The 15408-nt window shown below is 48.8% G+C and overlaps 2 protein-coding genes across 3 annotated transcripts; one reads left to right on the top strand and one right to left on the bottom strand.

Annotated features, from left to right (window-relative positions):
* The first annotated feature begins 1500 nt into the window (after positions 1–1500).
* LOC119314849 (coleoptile phototropism protein 1-like) lies at positions 1501–4697 on the top strand. 2 transcript variants are annotated; one of them, XM_037589537.1, is made up of 5 exons: positions 1501–1779; positions 1868–2029; positions 2123–2192; positions 2417–3050; positions 3145–4697. In XM_037589537.1, exons 2-5 carry the CDS (start codon positions 1911–1913, stop codon positions 4515–4517), a joined length of 2196 nt encoding a protein of 731 aa, XP_037445434.1. In that variant the 5' UTR covers positions 1501–1779; positions 1868–1910; the 3' UTR covers positions 4518–4697. The 2 variants fall into 2 exon arrangements, with proteins under 2 accessions (XP_037445434.1, XP_037445433.1); XM_037589536.1 differs by having other exon boundaries at positions 1502–1775.
* Positions 4698–13912: 9215 nt separating this feature from the next.
* On the bottom strand, positions 13913–14658 carry LOC119318776 (protein RESPONSE TO LOW SULFUR 1-like). Its single transcript, XM_037593365.1, has one exon. It carries the CDS (start codon positions 14531–14533, stop codon positions 14207–14209), a length of 327 nt encoding a protein of 108 aa, XP_037449262.1. The 5' UTR covers positions 14534–14658; the 3' UTR covers positions 13913–14206.
* Positions 14659–15408: the final 750 nt, after the last annotated feature.

Here is a 15408-nt window from a genome sequence, read left to right as displayed (position 1 = left end):
TCCTCTTCTTATCGTGAAGATAAACTGCCTCCTCTAAGAGCGTGACAACCTTTGTAGCCGGCACCTTTGGAGCTGGACTATCCTCATCCATTAGCTCGCATACTTCGACCATGAGCATCATGTCTCCATCATCGCCTCCTTTGGCCATGAGAGCTTTCTCCTTCGGTGGTTTCTTGCACTCCACTTGAAGTGCCCCATGATGCCACAGTTGTGACACTTGATCTTGCGCTTGTCGAACTTCTTCTTCTTCGGAGCGCCGTCCCCGGCGTTCTTCTTACTTTGTTCTTTTGGCGCACGATCTTGGCGAGTGTTGCTGCTAGAGCCCTCGCCTCCTCTCCTTGAGTCCAGCGCCAGCCACTGAGCCCGTGTGAGCATGACATTCTCATCGTTCCTCCCATCCCCGAGACTGTACCGCATACGCTCGTCGTGAGCCTTGTAGCGTCCGACAAGATCGTCGATGGAGAGAGTCCCGAGATCGACGCACTGCTCGATCGCCGTGACAATTTGCAGGTACCGGGGAGGGGCTGCGCGCAAGAACCGCCGGACAACCGAGGTCTCCGTAAGGTTTTCACCAAGCGCGCGGATCCGATTGACGAGAGTAGCCACCCGTGAAGCGAACGCATCCACGGACTCATTGTCGCCCATGACCAAAGTCTCGTAGTTCCTTAGGAGAGTTTGGAGATTGGCTTGCTTGACGCGGGTGTGTCCCTCGAACATGAGCTTCAAAGTATCCCACGCCTCCTTCGCCGTTTCTTTGGCGATTAGGTGCTGGAGGACATCCATCGGCATCACCGAATAAATCGCCGACGCCGCCTGCCGATCCTTCCGGTGCTCGGCTCCCTCCTTCTTGAACGCGTCGCCTCCTGGATCGACCACGTCCCATAGCTCGTTGGCGCGGAGACCACACTCCATGAGGGCCTTCCAGACCCCGAAGTTCTCGCGATCAAACCGTGGGTATGACGTACCGGGTACGGCAAGTACTTTAGCCGCTCCGGACGATTCCACGATCTCCTTGCCCGTCATGACCTTCCGTTACTAGAAGATCAACCTTGCTCTAGATACCAATTGTTGGCCAAGAGGCTCGTGTCGAGCCTTTGCACTTTATTGCTTTGATTTATCTGGTGTTACAGGGGATACACGCACTGGTATTTATATTACCAATATTCTACCTAGTACATGTACGACTCGGTTACTGCTACAAGTCCGTGCCGGACTATACTTACCTAATCGTGATTATTTCCAACAGCGCTGGCGTGGATAAGTTGCCTACCGTCAGGGGTCTCGGCGGTACGCTGGTATACCCTACCATCATTGACCCCGGCGGTAGGAAAATGATCAGATCTCAAAAAAAAAATTCTGAACCAAGGTCAGGTCTGGCTAAACTTTTGCAAAAGGGTGAAAACACCAAACTTGGCCGCAGATTGGAAGTACAAGTACAAGGCTAGCTAAGATAGCCAGGTCCCTGGGCATGCGCTAGGTGCAAGCAAACAAACACTCCATGTGGTCTCTCGATCTCACCCCATAAACCCAATCCATCGGGGCCAATCTTCGATACTCTTCTTCTCCTATCACGACCTTGCTGCCAACCTTCAGTCCACAAGACCACAACTTCACGCATCGTTCCACTCCCACACTCTAGCCTCCCTCCTCCTCCTCCTCCTCCTCCTCCTCCTCCTCCTTCTTCTTCTTCTTCTTCTTCTTCTTCTTCTTCTTCTTCTGGTGGAATCCAGCTGCAGCGGCAAGGCCAGATCGGACAGGAGAATTTCTAACTAGTCGTACGTATGTCCAGTAACTTTCACTACATATTTATTACAGATACATGCATGTATGCACATTTACACGTTCATTGTTGTTGCATGCTCCGCAGAAGCGAAGCCCCGCGCAAGTAGAGGAGAGGAGGCCGGGGAAGCATGTGGGAGTCGGAGAGCGACGCCGGCGAGCGCGGGCTCGTCCCCGTCCTCGGAGCCGGCGGCTCCGACCGGCACGACGGGCTCAAGACCGACGGCTTCGTTCGCAGAGATCACTCCTGGTATGCGGTTGTGGAACCAGGCATGCATGGAGATTGCCTTGTGTGCACTTCAGCTGATGGTCGTATGTTCTTTCTCCCCTGCAATTTGTGCAGCTATGTCAACAGCGATATCCCCAGCGATTTGCTCGTCAGAGTCGGGGACGTGAGCTTCCATCTTCACAAGGTACTCTCCAGGTTTTTCTTCCCCTTCTTCCAACAGAGAGAACCATCCACAACTCCGTAGTAGTGGTACGTACTTACTAGACTACAAGTGTACCCGGCCCGCAGCTCAATCATTAGACATTCTTCTACTTGTGCTCACGCAGTGCCACAAGTAGAAGCTGCATAGTTTCTCAAATCGACGTATAATTTGTTGATTAATCACACGGCGTTGCGCTTGCGGAGCAGTACCCCATGATCTCCCGGAGCGGCAAGATGGGCCGCGTCATCTACGAGTCGGCCACGGCGGCGGCGCTGGACCCGGACACGGCCGTGGCCGAGCTGGACGACCTCCCGGGCGGCGCGGACTCGTTCGAGCTGGCCGCCAGGTTCTGCTACGGCATGGCGGTGGACCTGACGGCGTCCAACATCTCCGGGCTGCGCTGCGCCGCCGAGTACCTGGAGATGACGGAGGACCTGGAGGAGGGCAACCTCATCTTCAAGACGGAGGCCTTCCTCAGCTACGTGGTGCTCTCCTCCTGGCGCGATTCCATCGTCGTCCTCAAGAGCTGCGAGGGCCTCTCGCCCTGGGCCGAGAACCTGCAGATCGTGCGCCGCTGCAGCGAGTCCATCGCCTGGAAGGCCTGCACCAACCCCAGGGGCGTCCGCTGGGCCTACACCGGCGCCGCCAGCGGCAGGCCGCCCCGGAGCGGCGCCGCGAGCCCCCGCTGGAACAACGCCGGTGGTGCCGCCGGCGGCGGCTCCAAGGAGTCCAGCCCCGGCCGCGGGCAGCCCGTGCCGCCCGCCGACTGGTGGTTCGAGGACGTGTCCGTTCTCCGGATCGACCACTTCGTGCGCGTCGTCACCGCCATCAAGGTCAAAGGTAACAAATTTATTACTTAGATTTGATTCAAGATTTTTACTACTTGGGAACAGATTTATCTTTGAGTTCTGAACTATATTGTGCCGGCGGGCAGGTATGCGGTTCGACCTCATCGGCGCGGCGATCACCCACTACGCGTCGAAATGGCTGCCGGGGCTCACCAAGGACGTCGTCCCCCACGCCGGCGGCGGCGTCGACGAGCAGTGGGCGCAGGTCTCCGCGGCCGGCGGGCTCCACATGATCATCGCCGGCCCGGGCGGCAAGGACGACGTGGCCACCAGCGCGCCGGCGCGCGAGCAGCGCATGGTGGTGGAGAGCCTCATCAGCATCACCCCGCCGCAGCGGGACAGCGTCTCCTGCGGCTTCCTCCTCCGCCTGCTCCGCCTCGCCATCATGCTCAAGGCCGCCCCGGCCCTCGTCACGGAGCTGGAGAAGCGGGTGGGCATGCAGCTCGAGCAGGCGGCGCTGCCCGACCTCCTCATCCCCTCCGTCGGCCGCGCCGACACCGCCTACGACGTCGACCTCGTGCAGCGGCTCGTCGAGCACTTCCTGGTGCAGGAGCAGACGGAGCAGGTGTCGTCGTACAGCCCGGGCCGCGGGGAGGCGCACGCGCAGCCGGAGAGGGAGTACTACGGCTCCGCCGCGGGCGCGAGGATGCCCCCGGCCAACGCGGCGGCGGCGTCGTCATCGTCGGGGCTGGGGCTGAACGCCAAGGCGCGCGTGGCCCGGCTGCTGGACAGCTACCTCTCGGAGGTGTCCCGCGACCGCAACCTCTCCCTGACCAAGTTCCAGGTGCTGGCGGAGTCGCTCCCGGAGTCGGCGCGCGCCTGCGACGACGGGCTGTACCGCGCCGTGGACTCGTACCTGAAGGCGCACCCGGCGCTGACGGAGCACGAGCGGAAGCGGCTGTGCCGGGTGATGGACTGCCAGAAGCTGTCGTTCGACGCGTGCATGCACGCGGCGCAGAACGAGCGGCTGCCGCTGCGGGTGGTGGTGCAGGTGCTCTTCTCGGAGCAGGTGAAGATCAGCAACGCGCTGGCGGGGTCGTCGGCGCTCAAGGCGGCGCCGGACGGGGCGGCGCCGACGCGGCGGCAGCTGCTGGACGCCACGCCGCAGTCGTTCCAGGAGGGCTGGGCGGCGGCCAAGAAGGACATCAAGACGCTCAAGTTCGAGCTGGAGAGCATGAAGGCCAAGTACCTGGAGCTGCAGCACGACATGGACGCGCTGCAGAAGCAGGTGACGCAGTCGCCGGCGGGCGAGCACGGCGGCAAAGTCGGCGGAGGCGGCGGCAAGGCGCAGCAGCAGCAGGGGCCATCGGCGTGGAGCAACGGGTGGAAGAAGCTGGGGAGGCTGGCCAAGATGACGGGCGCCGAGGCGGCGGGGCCCGGCGGCGGGCACGGGCACGCGGCGGCGCAGGGGGGGGCGGCCAGGAAGGAGCAGAGGAGGTGGAGGAACTCCATCTCGTGATGGATCAATCATGCTTGATTAATTACTTTAGGAGAAGCGAGATGTTGTCGATGGAGTTTTGCTTGTGATTTCCATTTGTGCAGACTGCGTGTTGGCTTGGCGCTTTCATTTGCTTGTGTGCGGTTGCAGTTGCAGTTTGTTTGAATGTTTTGAATCTGGCGGGAATCTGTTGTAGCTTTACCCTAGACATGGCTGCTAGTCTTCTCCTCGTAGCTTCAAAGTGGAAGGGCCTGACTCTCATACCATCTACAACCATTTGGACCGCGTGGTTCCAACGTATTTTGTCATCCAACATGGGTCTGGCTGACCGGTCCGGACGCATTTTTTCTGCAAACCCGAGACAAACTGCAGGGGGCTTTGCGAGGGTCTGGACGTACTACTGCCACGACCGCGTCTAACAATCGTGGCTCGTTGAAAAATACCTCCCGCCTCTACCCCGCTTTCTATCTAACGCATGTGTCGCTTCCCGCGCCGCATTCGTGCCAGCCCAGAGCATGCACCGGCCGGCATTGATGCCGAGCGATGTGACCGGACGGGGCTTGAATGTATTTCGGTCGTTTATGTAACTTATGACCGAACTTGAATGAATTTCATCCAGTATGATTAAATTTCATCCATCCTGTTGCAACCCGGCTTGAATTGTATGCTCCCGCATCCGTGTCCACAGACTGGTCCCACCCCCTGTCCGCGGACAGATGCGGAAGCCGATTTGCGGGTCAATGTTGGAGATGCCCTAATAAGATCGACCGCTAACAAACGGTGGGGATGAATCTCGAAGAAGAAAAAAAAAGGTATTATGAGTTGTGTACCTTTGTTGGACATGGGGTTTTTGAACCCGAGCGCACATTCTCTCTAATAAACAGTAAAATAAATCAAACAATTCTGAACTTTTTTTAGTGATAAACATTGATGAATGTTTCAACTTCATGCTAAACTTTGTGATGAAATAACATTTGTGTAGGCCTAGGCCCCAAAAAAAATCGATGCTCCAAAAAAAGCTATTGTTGAAAGCACTTTGTTTTGTTTTTGGCCGAGACCTCCCCGAATGTCATTTCATCACGAAAAATTGTAAGCAGTCAAAACATCTGGCAATGTCTGTAAAAAAAATCAGAATTCCTAATTTTATTTACTATTTATTCAAATTGGGATAAAAAAAAGAGCTCTTTCAGCCTTTGTTCCTCTCTCCACGGAGGGATGGAGATCCATCCATGCGTGCTCGCATCCATGGATGGCATGGGCACGTCCAAGAAATCATGGGGCCGTAGGAGAGGTCGCTGCAGTGTCGCTGAGCTGGATTACATGGCCCCGTCCTTCATCTCCCTTATCTGGCCACGATGTGACAAGCACTGTGCCTGCCTTGCCTAGTACGTACACTGTACACATCTCTCCGTCTAACCCTACAGGGCGAGTGATGGCGATTTCAAACTCATTGCTCCTGCCCTGCGACTACTAAGTCCCATCTCCAGATCTCCTGCTTGTTGGTACCACTTGCCTGTTTTGTAAACACAACTGTTCACTGGACATGTTTGTAGTCATTTCTTTTCTATGCAGTGATAGACAAAATAGTTTGTAAAAACGTCTTATATTATGGGACGAAGGTGATGTTACATTTTTCGAAATAAAGGGTGTATCTAGTGATGAAAGCTATCACATGAATGAAATTTGTAGTCATCTACCCATGTGTCACTTGTCTAGTGACGCGGATTCTCCCTGCCATTCATCTTCTATATTTAAATAGTTAGACCCCATTAACTATTTCTTTCAACATGCAAGCATGCCACATCGTTATATGACATGCATGAGAAAAGGCCCACCCTCACTACCATAGTCTCTCAACATGCAAGCATGCTACTTCATCATGACATGCATGAAAAAAGATCCATCTCAATATAGAATTTTCATTCTATTATGGTACATATATTTAAAAAATATTTAACAACTATATAGTAATCAAACACAATAAATTATATGTATTTTTAGTTTTAGCCTTTTATATTATTACTTCAAATATTCATGTTTCATACAATGAATCACATTGAAATATGTTGTAAAATATTCCCGCAATAACGTACGGCGTATCATCTAGTTCTACTAGGGCGTGTTTGGTTACATTGCCGATTCAGCCTGGCCCGGCGAGCCTGGCTCTATTGAGCCGGTTTGAGGGGATGCAGGCCAAAAAAAACCAGATGCACATAGTTTGGTTGCCTGCATGTCCCTAGTTGCATGAGACAACCATTTTGACCCAGCGTTTGGTTGCCCGCATTGCATTAGGTGCACATATGACATGGTGTTTGGTCGCAACCTACATAAGGTGTTGTCGCCACTTCTAACTAGTGGTGACCTTACCACACACCATCTGAACATAGTGCCAGCTAGTTAAACAAATGACAGTTCATCCTAACTATAATCAAATGACAGATCAAATTATTAAGAGCCATTGGCTAAATAGGGGATAGTTCATCGGTGTTGCTGCTTCATCTTCCTCTTCTGCTTCTGCTGTTGCTGCTTCTTCTTCCTCTTCTTCAGTGCTTCTGCTGTTGCTGTTTCTTCTTCCTCTTCTTCAAATCCTGCACTGACCTTTGTTAAGCCACATTGCCTCTGCCCACTCCAACCTTTTGTTCTTCCAAGCGTCATTGTCAAATGCCTCCACACCATGTCCAGAGCTAACAACATCATCAGGCTCGACCTCTTCCTCCTCAGGCACGTGTTCATCAAAGCCCCACTAGAGAATCCAGTTATGCAGAATGCAACAAGTAAGAACTAGCTTAACCTGAGTGGAGTATGGGTGAAATGGCTTCTGATCCAGGATCTTAAACATATTCTTCAAAGCTTCAAATGCCCTCTCAACAGTTACTCTAAGGCTGGAGTGTCTGAGATTAAACAGCTCCTGTGCAGTCCTAGGAAAGTTCCTACCAGAGAACTCGTTGAGATGGTACCTTGTTTTCCTGAAGGGTGGAAGAATACCCGGCCGACATGCATAGCCAGCATCTCCAAGGTAGAACTTGCCGTCGGGGATGTTGATCCCATCAGGTCGACTCATGCTGTCAGTGAGAATGTTTGCATCATGCGCTGACCCCTCCCAGCCAGCCAGCACATATGTGAACTTCAGATCAAAGTCAACAGCAACAAGCACATTCTGGCTTGTGTAGTGCTTTCTCCCCCTGTATGATGCAGACTGTGACCTAGGAACTCTGGCAGTGACATGAGTACCATCCATTGCCCTAATGCAGTCCTGAAAATGACATCACTAGCCTGTGTTAGTGCTGAACTTGAACAATACAAGCATATCAAACCATGAAAAGTGTATATTGTCAATGCTCACCTTGAAGTATGGATACCATCTTGGGCTTCTACGAATTTTGGGTGGAGTCTCGCCAGATGGTATCCTGATCATTTCTCCTCTAAGCTCCCCAACAGCAAAAAGCACCTGCTTGAAGTACCTAGAGATGGTCTCCATTGATCTCCTGAACGTGTTGTGAATGACCCTGAACCTCTAGTTATGGCCAACAACATGGAGGAACATGGCCACTTGCTCTTCGACACTGGTGTTGATGCTATCTTGTAACAGGCCCCTGCTCCTGAAGGTCTCGACAAGCCTGGCAAATGATGCTCTTTTCATTCTAAGCATCGACAAAGCCTTGACGTCATTGCAGTTGTAGATGTAGTTCAGGTTTTGGATCCTCTCCTGTTCCCGGGGAAACAATGGACCATAGCGGATCAACGGTCTCCCAGCACGACGAACAGCTCTCTGGTGCATGAACATGACCCATGCCTGAATCACACTAATCAGTGTTGCTGCCTGGATTATCAGCCTCATCCGTGCGTCCATAACCTAGTCGACATCGACGGTTCGTTCAGTGGGAAATCGATCCTACACCTAGCTTAAAGGCCTACCCACTGAGCTAACAAAGGGGGAGGGGGTGCTGCTTACCGGCATCGGAGACAAGGACGGCGTAGGGGGAGCCATGGCACAGAGTAGGTCGACCAGACGGTGGCCAACAGGGGGAGCACCAGATCCGCCGCAAATGTCGCCGCCTCTTCCGTCGTCGCCACCACCGCCGCCTATAGCGCAGATCTGAAATCGTAGCCGCCACCGGTGGTGAGGCAGTAGCGAAGAAAGGGGGCAGTGGCTATGCGTGAGCGAGTGAAAGGGGGGTGAGGCTAATTTGGCGTCGGGACGACGCGCCAGATTTCCATCTCCCGCCATCCCCCCTCGCCCGCGCCTCGCTCCCGCCCATGCGACCTCGCACCGCACTCAGCCTGGCTTGCGAGAAACTGCCGATCCGAGGGTTTCCAGCGAGCCAGGCTCTGAGCTGCTTTGAGAAGCGTGCGATGCAGGCCCAACAGAAAAACCAGGTAACCAAACAGGCCTCTCCCTTCCCGCGTGGGTCTGGTTGAGCTCGGTGCGGGCAACCAAACACGCCCCTAGGAGTTCGGACGCACCTCTGGGCACTTTATGTGCGAGGCGTGCTCTACATGTGTTGTGGCTAAGGTTTGGTTCAGTTGACAACGCAGGTTCCAGCAATTGTTGCTGCTACTATGACATTTTACAATTATGTTCGCTTCCATCAATTTTTTTTTGAATCTCCCCTTTGTTCGTTGGTACCAGCATCAGATTATGTGCCAATAATTCTAGAACGATATAAGAAGTATGCTGTTCTTGTAGGTGCGTGCATCAACATTAGAGGCAAGTGGTCCTCACATGGATGTGATTATATGAATTGACTTGATACTGCCAATGCTCTAGGCTGGTGAGGCTTGGTTGATGTGTGCCTGTTTTGATTTGCAAACTTATACAAACGTGATGCTTTTATTACATGGAAGGTGAAGCTTTTTTTTATTCTTTATGATCCAATTGATAATTTCGGTGTACAAATTCGTCATTTTTATATTGCAAAAAAATGCAAAAGTTGCTATCTGTTAGTCCAAGATGAAGAGGAAAAATAATCCTCTCCTCCCTCCGAAGTGGGCTAAATACCCGGGCTTCCTTTCCGTGTAGATTATCATTAGCTTGATTCGTATTTAGCGTTTCCGGTGACAAAACTTTGTTACCGGCAATTGGCGTACACCCTGGAGGGGGTGTTTGTTTATGGGACTTTTTGGTGCAGGGACTAAAAAAAGTCCCTCTTAAAGACTTTTTAACTAAATGGTGGGGACTACTAGGGACTAAAAGTTGCGTTTTGGGACTAAATGAAGAAAACTCTCAAGGAGAGTCTTTTTTGGGACTTTTTCAACAATGCTCCTTCATACACACATTGGCCCGCCACCTCATGATGTTGTTTGGTTGTTATTTTTCTATATACTAGGGGTAATATGGTCATTTAATAACCTCTAGAGAGGGACTAGGGACTTTTTAATCCCTACAAACAAACAGGGAGGGACTTTTTAGAGACTAGAGACTTTTTAATTCGGACTAGAAAAAGTTCTAGGACTTATGAACCAAACAGAGCCTGATTCCTTCTGGCTAGCGAACTGAGCCGGCCCAAAACAAATTCTTCCAACATCGGTTTTAGATTCCCTTCTAGTTTTTTGGGTTGGGATCTTGTTGTTTTCGTGTTTCACCAGTTTTTGTTCTGTTTCTGATGTTTTTCTTTTTTTTCCTTTTTTGAAAATAAATCAGGAATTCAGAAAAAAGTCCATGAATTTTAAAGAAGTTTGTGAATTCAAAAAGTCCATGAATTCAAAAAAATCTCTAAAATTTAGGAAAAGTCCATGAATTTGAAAACATTTCACGCGCTTTGAAGAAAAATCATAAAATTAGAAAAGAGTCAGGAATTCAAAATTGTTCATGAATTTGAAAAAATTCACAAATTGGAAAAAAAAGTTTGTCAATCTTACAAAACTATGAATTAATAAGGAAAGGAAAAAGGAAAACAGAAAAGATAATAGATAAACCAAAAAACATCAGAAGGAATCGAGGGTGTGTGCTAGCTACTGGTAATGAAGTAACTGGCGCCTGAAGTGCTAAATAGGAATCAGGTTGGTTACGAGGTCCCTCCATCTCCAAATGCTATGCCTCGCTTATAGCGCGACTAGCATCCATCTCGCTTGAACCTTTCCTACAGCGCGCCCGCGTATGGGCTGGCCCGAAAGCGTGTTACTCGTTTGTCTCAAAAAAAAAACTCGCTGATGTGTGTTTTTTTTTAAAATCGCTGATGTGTTTGTTTGCTTTTTTGTTTTCTTATGTTTTTTCTTTGGTATTCTTATTTCTTCTCTGATTTTCTTAGAAAAGCACTAACCTTCAGCCGGCGGATGCAAGCACAACATTCGCCGCCTGTGTAGCCGTTGGATTGATTTTGATTGAGCACTCTCACTCGCGACAAGTCCTATGCGTTTAGTTTTTTTTTTGCAACAAGCGTCTTGTTTCAGAATCTTTCCGCAACAGAGATCTTGTTTCGGAAAGAAAAAAAGTGTTTGGCAGTGAAGTTTTTTTTGGTAACGGGGTTTAGTTTCAGAAAGTTTCTGCAACAAAGGTCTTGTTTCAAAAAGAAGAAAAATGGTTCGACGATGAATATATTTCTCTTCTGCATCAAGGGTATTGTTTTAGAAACATAGTCCCGGTTGCAGAAAGCGCAGAATGGGCGCCACGTGTTAGAGCGTACGAGGTCAATCATTGCAACACGATGCATATTTCAGAAACATAGCTTCGGTTGCAAAAATTGTCAGAGGAGTGTCCGGCGTGAGACTTCGTCGTTGTCGTGCTAGAGTAGAGGCAGATGTCCGGGGTGCTGGTTCGTAGGAGGCGTGACGAGTCTGGCGGCCGGTGACGCTCCATGGCCAAGGCAGTGGTGATGTCTCGGTGGACCTTTGCAGCAAGGTCCTTGTTGCAAAGCCATGAGCACAACAAGCAAGCTGTTGCGAAGGCGCCCAGTTGGCTGGGACGGTAGATTGGATGGCTGCTTCGGGTGGCATCCAACGGTTACCGAGGTGGCTGATCTTATCGTTTTATCACCCGGCGGACGCGTAGCATTGCCCATTTTCTTAGGTTTTCTTTTTTTGTCATTATACTTTGCTTTTTCTGTTTTTTCTTTCATTTCTATTTGTTTCTTTCATGGTTTTCATTTGTCTTTCTTTTCTTTCTCATTTCCTTAAGTTTTTCTATGTTTTCAACAGTTTTCTTTTGTTTTTTTATGTTTATTTATCGTGTTTTATGGTTTCTTTTTACACTTGTTTACTTGGTTTTTTTATTTTCTTTCTTATTAGGTTTCCATTGTTTCTTTTTCGGTTCTTATTGATTTTTTTCACTTTTCTTTGTTTCTTTTTATTTCTGTTACATCAACAACATTTTTAATACATGTTTATTATTTTTTAAATACAAGTCTAATATTTTTTAATACATGGTCAACCTTTTTCTATGCACATTTTAAACTTTTTCAAATTACTGAATAACTTTTTTAACTGCTCGATTATCATTTTTCAAATACAAGATCAATATTTTTAATACATAGTCAACATCTTTTCGATTTTTCAAATGTTTGATGAACATTTATTGAAATACATGGTCAACATTATTTTCTATACACAAAATTAACATTTTTCAATTGCTTGATTAACATTTATTGAATACATTTCTCTTTTTAGTAGATCTGTTTGTTCAAAATGTTTTATCAATTAAACATGCCTCCAAATCTCAAACTATTTTCACCGTTGGATTCCTCCCGTCGAGATCTTCAAAACAAAATCTCATATTGATAGGTTTTGACAATTTTTTCATGAAAAAAAGATAAAAAACCGTGCCTCTCGCGGAAGGAAAAAATAAAAAACATATTTTTTTCCAGTTTCTGAGAGGCACGGTCATGCATCTCACCGAAGCAAAACTGTACCTCACACAAAATGGAAAAAAAGGAAACATGTTTTTTCGTTTCTGAGAGGCACAGTCGTGACTTTCGTGGAAGCAAAACCGTACTTCTCATGGAAAAAAGAAAAGAATTTGTGTTTTTTTTGTTTACAAGTTGCACGGCCGTGCATCTCACGAAAGCAAAAACATGCCTCTCACGAAAGAAAAAGAAAGAGAAACACATTTTTTTTCGTTAAGAGAGGTATGGCCGTGCCTCTCGCGAAGCAGAACCGTTCTTCTCTTGAAAGGAAAAAAAGATAAAACATATTTTTTCTCATTTCAAGAGGCAAGCCCGTGCCCCTCACGGAAGAAAAAAATATATTTTTTTTCGTTTTCGAGAGGCACAGTCGTGCCTCTCACGGAAGCAAAACCGCGCCTCTCGCGGGAAAAAAATATAAAACATGTTTTTTTTTCAGTTTCTAAGAGGCATGGCCATGCATGTCACTGAAGCAAAACTGTACCTCTCATAGAAAGGAAAAAAGGAAACATGTTTTTTCGTTTCTGAGAGGCACGGTCGTGACTCTCGCGGAAGCAAAACCGTTCTTTCCATGGAAAAAAGGAAAAAAATACTGTTTTTTTGTTTACAAGTTGCACGGCCGTGCATCTCACGGAAGCAAAAACATGACTCTCATGAAAAAAAAAGGAGAAAACACGTTTTTTCGTTAAGAGAGGTACGGCCGTGCCTCTCGCGAAGCAGAACCGTTCTTCTCTTAGAAGGAAAAAAAGAGAAAACATATTTTTTCCATTTTCAAGAAGCAAGCCCATGACTCTCACGGAAGAAAAAAATATATTTTTTTCGTTTTTGAGAGGCATGTGCCTCTCACGGAAGCAAAATCGTGTTTCTCATTAAAGGGAAAAAATATTTGTTTCGTTTCTAAGAGGCACGGCCGTGCGCTCGTGCCTCTAACGAAAGCAAATAAAAAAATTGGTCTAAAAGCAAAGAAAAACCGATAAAAACCAAAAGGCCGGAAAAATGTCTAAAAAACCGAAAACGCGTATGAAAAAATAGAAAATTAATAACCAAAAAGAACGCGACGTGGCAAGTGACCGTTGAGAGGCTCCCGAAAGAGGGTGCTCATCAATCAATTGCTCCCTGGAATATGGTTTTCATGATCGATAAATGGACTTGCATGAGAAGCCGAGAGGGAAATTAGATCTTAACCCACTTTTCTTTTAGATATTTTGCCCCTAAGACTGAGGGATGGGGCCAGGACCACCCGCCATAGAAACAATTGGGGCAAATCATCCCGGGAGCACAGAACCGGAGCGAGGAGCGGAAGTTTGGCGAGCTGCATAGTTTTTTTTTTTTTTTTTGCGAGTGGCGAGCTGCATAGTTAACGACACCCAAACACCTAACATGCAGGTTGATTTTTCACTTGTAGCAGAAATAAATAAAAATGATACATATAAAACTAAACAGTTTTACTAAAATACATCTAAATGTGTCGTAAGTATTGCACATCTAAGTTTTATGTCATTGATCTTATGCCGAGATTCGTGTGAAAAATTTCTTTTGGGTTCTTTTTTTCTTTACATACTTGATTGTGTCACTTAAATGTGCAATAACTAAATTATATTTAGATACATCTATTTCTTCGACAAATATTTCTGGAGGAAGGAATATATACTTCCGCCCTGCTATTCAATTGTAGTCGTACAAGTTAGAAACACTGCCATCTTTTTACTCGGACATCTTGCTAGGAATCTATACTCGGACAAGAAAATACTAATTAACCTCGTTTTACATTTGTCTAGAAATCTATACTGCCGCCGCACCGCGTGTGTCGAGAGCGCGACACGTCTCTTCGTCGATCGTCAAAGAATCACCGACGAGCTCGGCCTCGGCGCTCCGCTATCTGCTGCGTGCGGCGGCGAGCTCCCGCGCGAGCTCCTGGACGTGGCCCTGGTAGGCGCGCGCGAGCTCGAGGGCCTCGCACTCGGCCTCGCCCAGCTGCGCGCACAGCCGCTCCTCGGCCTCCTCCGCGGCCTCGGCGCGCAGCCGCGCGGCCTCCAGCTCCGCCCGCAGCAGCGCCACCTCCCGCTCCAGCTCGGCGTTGCGGCGCCGCAGCAGCAGCGCATCCTTCTCCGCCTCGCCCTCCGCCGGCGCCGCCCCGGCCTTCCTGCCGCTCTTCCAGCCCGAGGCCGGCGAGGCGGCGGCAATGGAGATGGACGGCGCCATGGATGGAATGAGATCGAGGAATGGGGAGCTCGAGACGCCGAGAAAGATCGAATCGAATCGAGTCGAGTGGCTGCTATGATTAGCTGGAGGTCCTGGGATTGCTTTGATGGGGTGACGAATGGGGTCTCATGGTTCATTTATGGGCGGGGCTGAGGGCCGGGAAGGCGTCCGGGTTCGGTGTATCTGGACGTGCGGACGGGAAGCGGCGACGGGTACGTCAGCGGTGGCCGGTGGTGATTCTGGCTCGTCCAAGACATCGACGAAATGGGTTGAGCCGTTGAGGTGACGGCTGTGGTCGACGCGGGCCAGACTCGGCGACTCGTTGGGTTCCCTTGGTCGAAAGAAGAGGCGAATAGAGCGAAAGTGCTACGGTGAGCTCGAGCTCCCAAGTTAACAGTAAATTCCAGAAAAAAAAATACTACAGTATTCGCTCCGTTTTCAAAAAAATCTCGAATACGCACGAGTATGTGTATCTTATATTATAGAAGAAAAAACGGGGAAGAACAACTCCGTGGTTTCGTAGGAGAAATGGATGTATATATCACTAAAAATACGTCTATGTACATCCATTTCCGCAGCAAGTGATTCGGGACAGAGGGAATAGTACTTTTCCCGTCCTGAATTATTTGTTTTATAATTTGTCTAGATACAGAACATTGACAACTAATTTGAGACGGAGGTAATAGAAGATATCTTTTTTTTTTTGAGATCAGAGGTAATAGAAGATTTCAAAAATACATCTGACTTTTTTTTAGGAAGCATTGAAGTTTTTGTACATGCATGCAATTTTTTGCGTTGAAATCAATTTGTGGAGGTGTAGCCGGATTTCGAACTTTCGCATGAGATAGGGAACGGGGGAGGGACCTCGCCTGCAC

The sequence above is a fragment of the Triticum dicoccoides genome, chromosome 6A (genome assembly GCF_002162155.2).
Source record: "Triticum dicoccoides isolate Atlit2015 ecotype Zavitan chromosome 6A, WEW_v2.0, whole genome shotgun sequence".
NCBI lineage: Eukaryota > Viridiplantae > Streptophyta > Magnoliopsida > Poales > Poaceae > Triticum > Triticum dicoccoides.
Note: the sequence above shows the minus strand (reverse complement) of the source record. Positions and strands in the feature narration are given on the sequence as shown.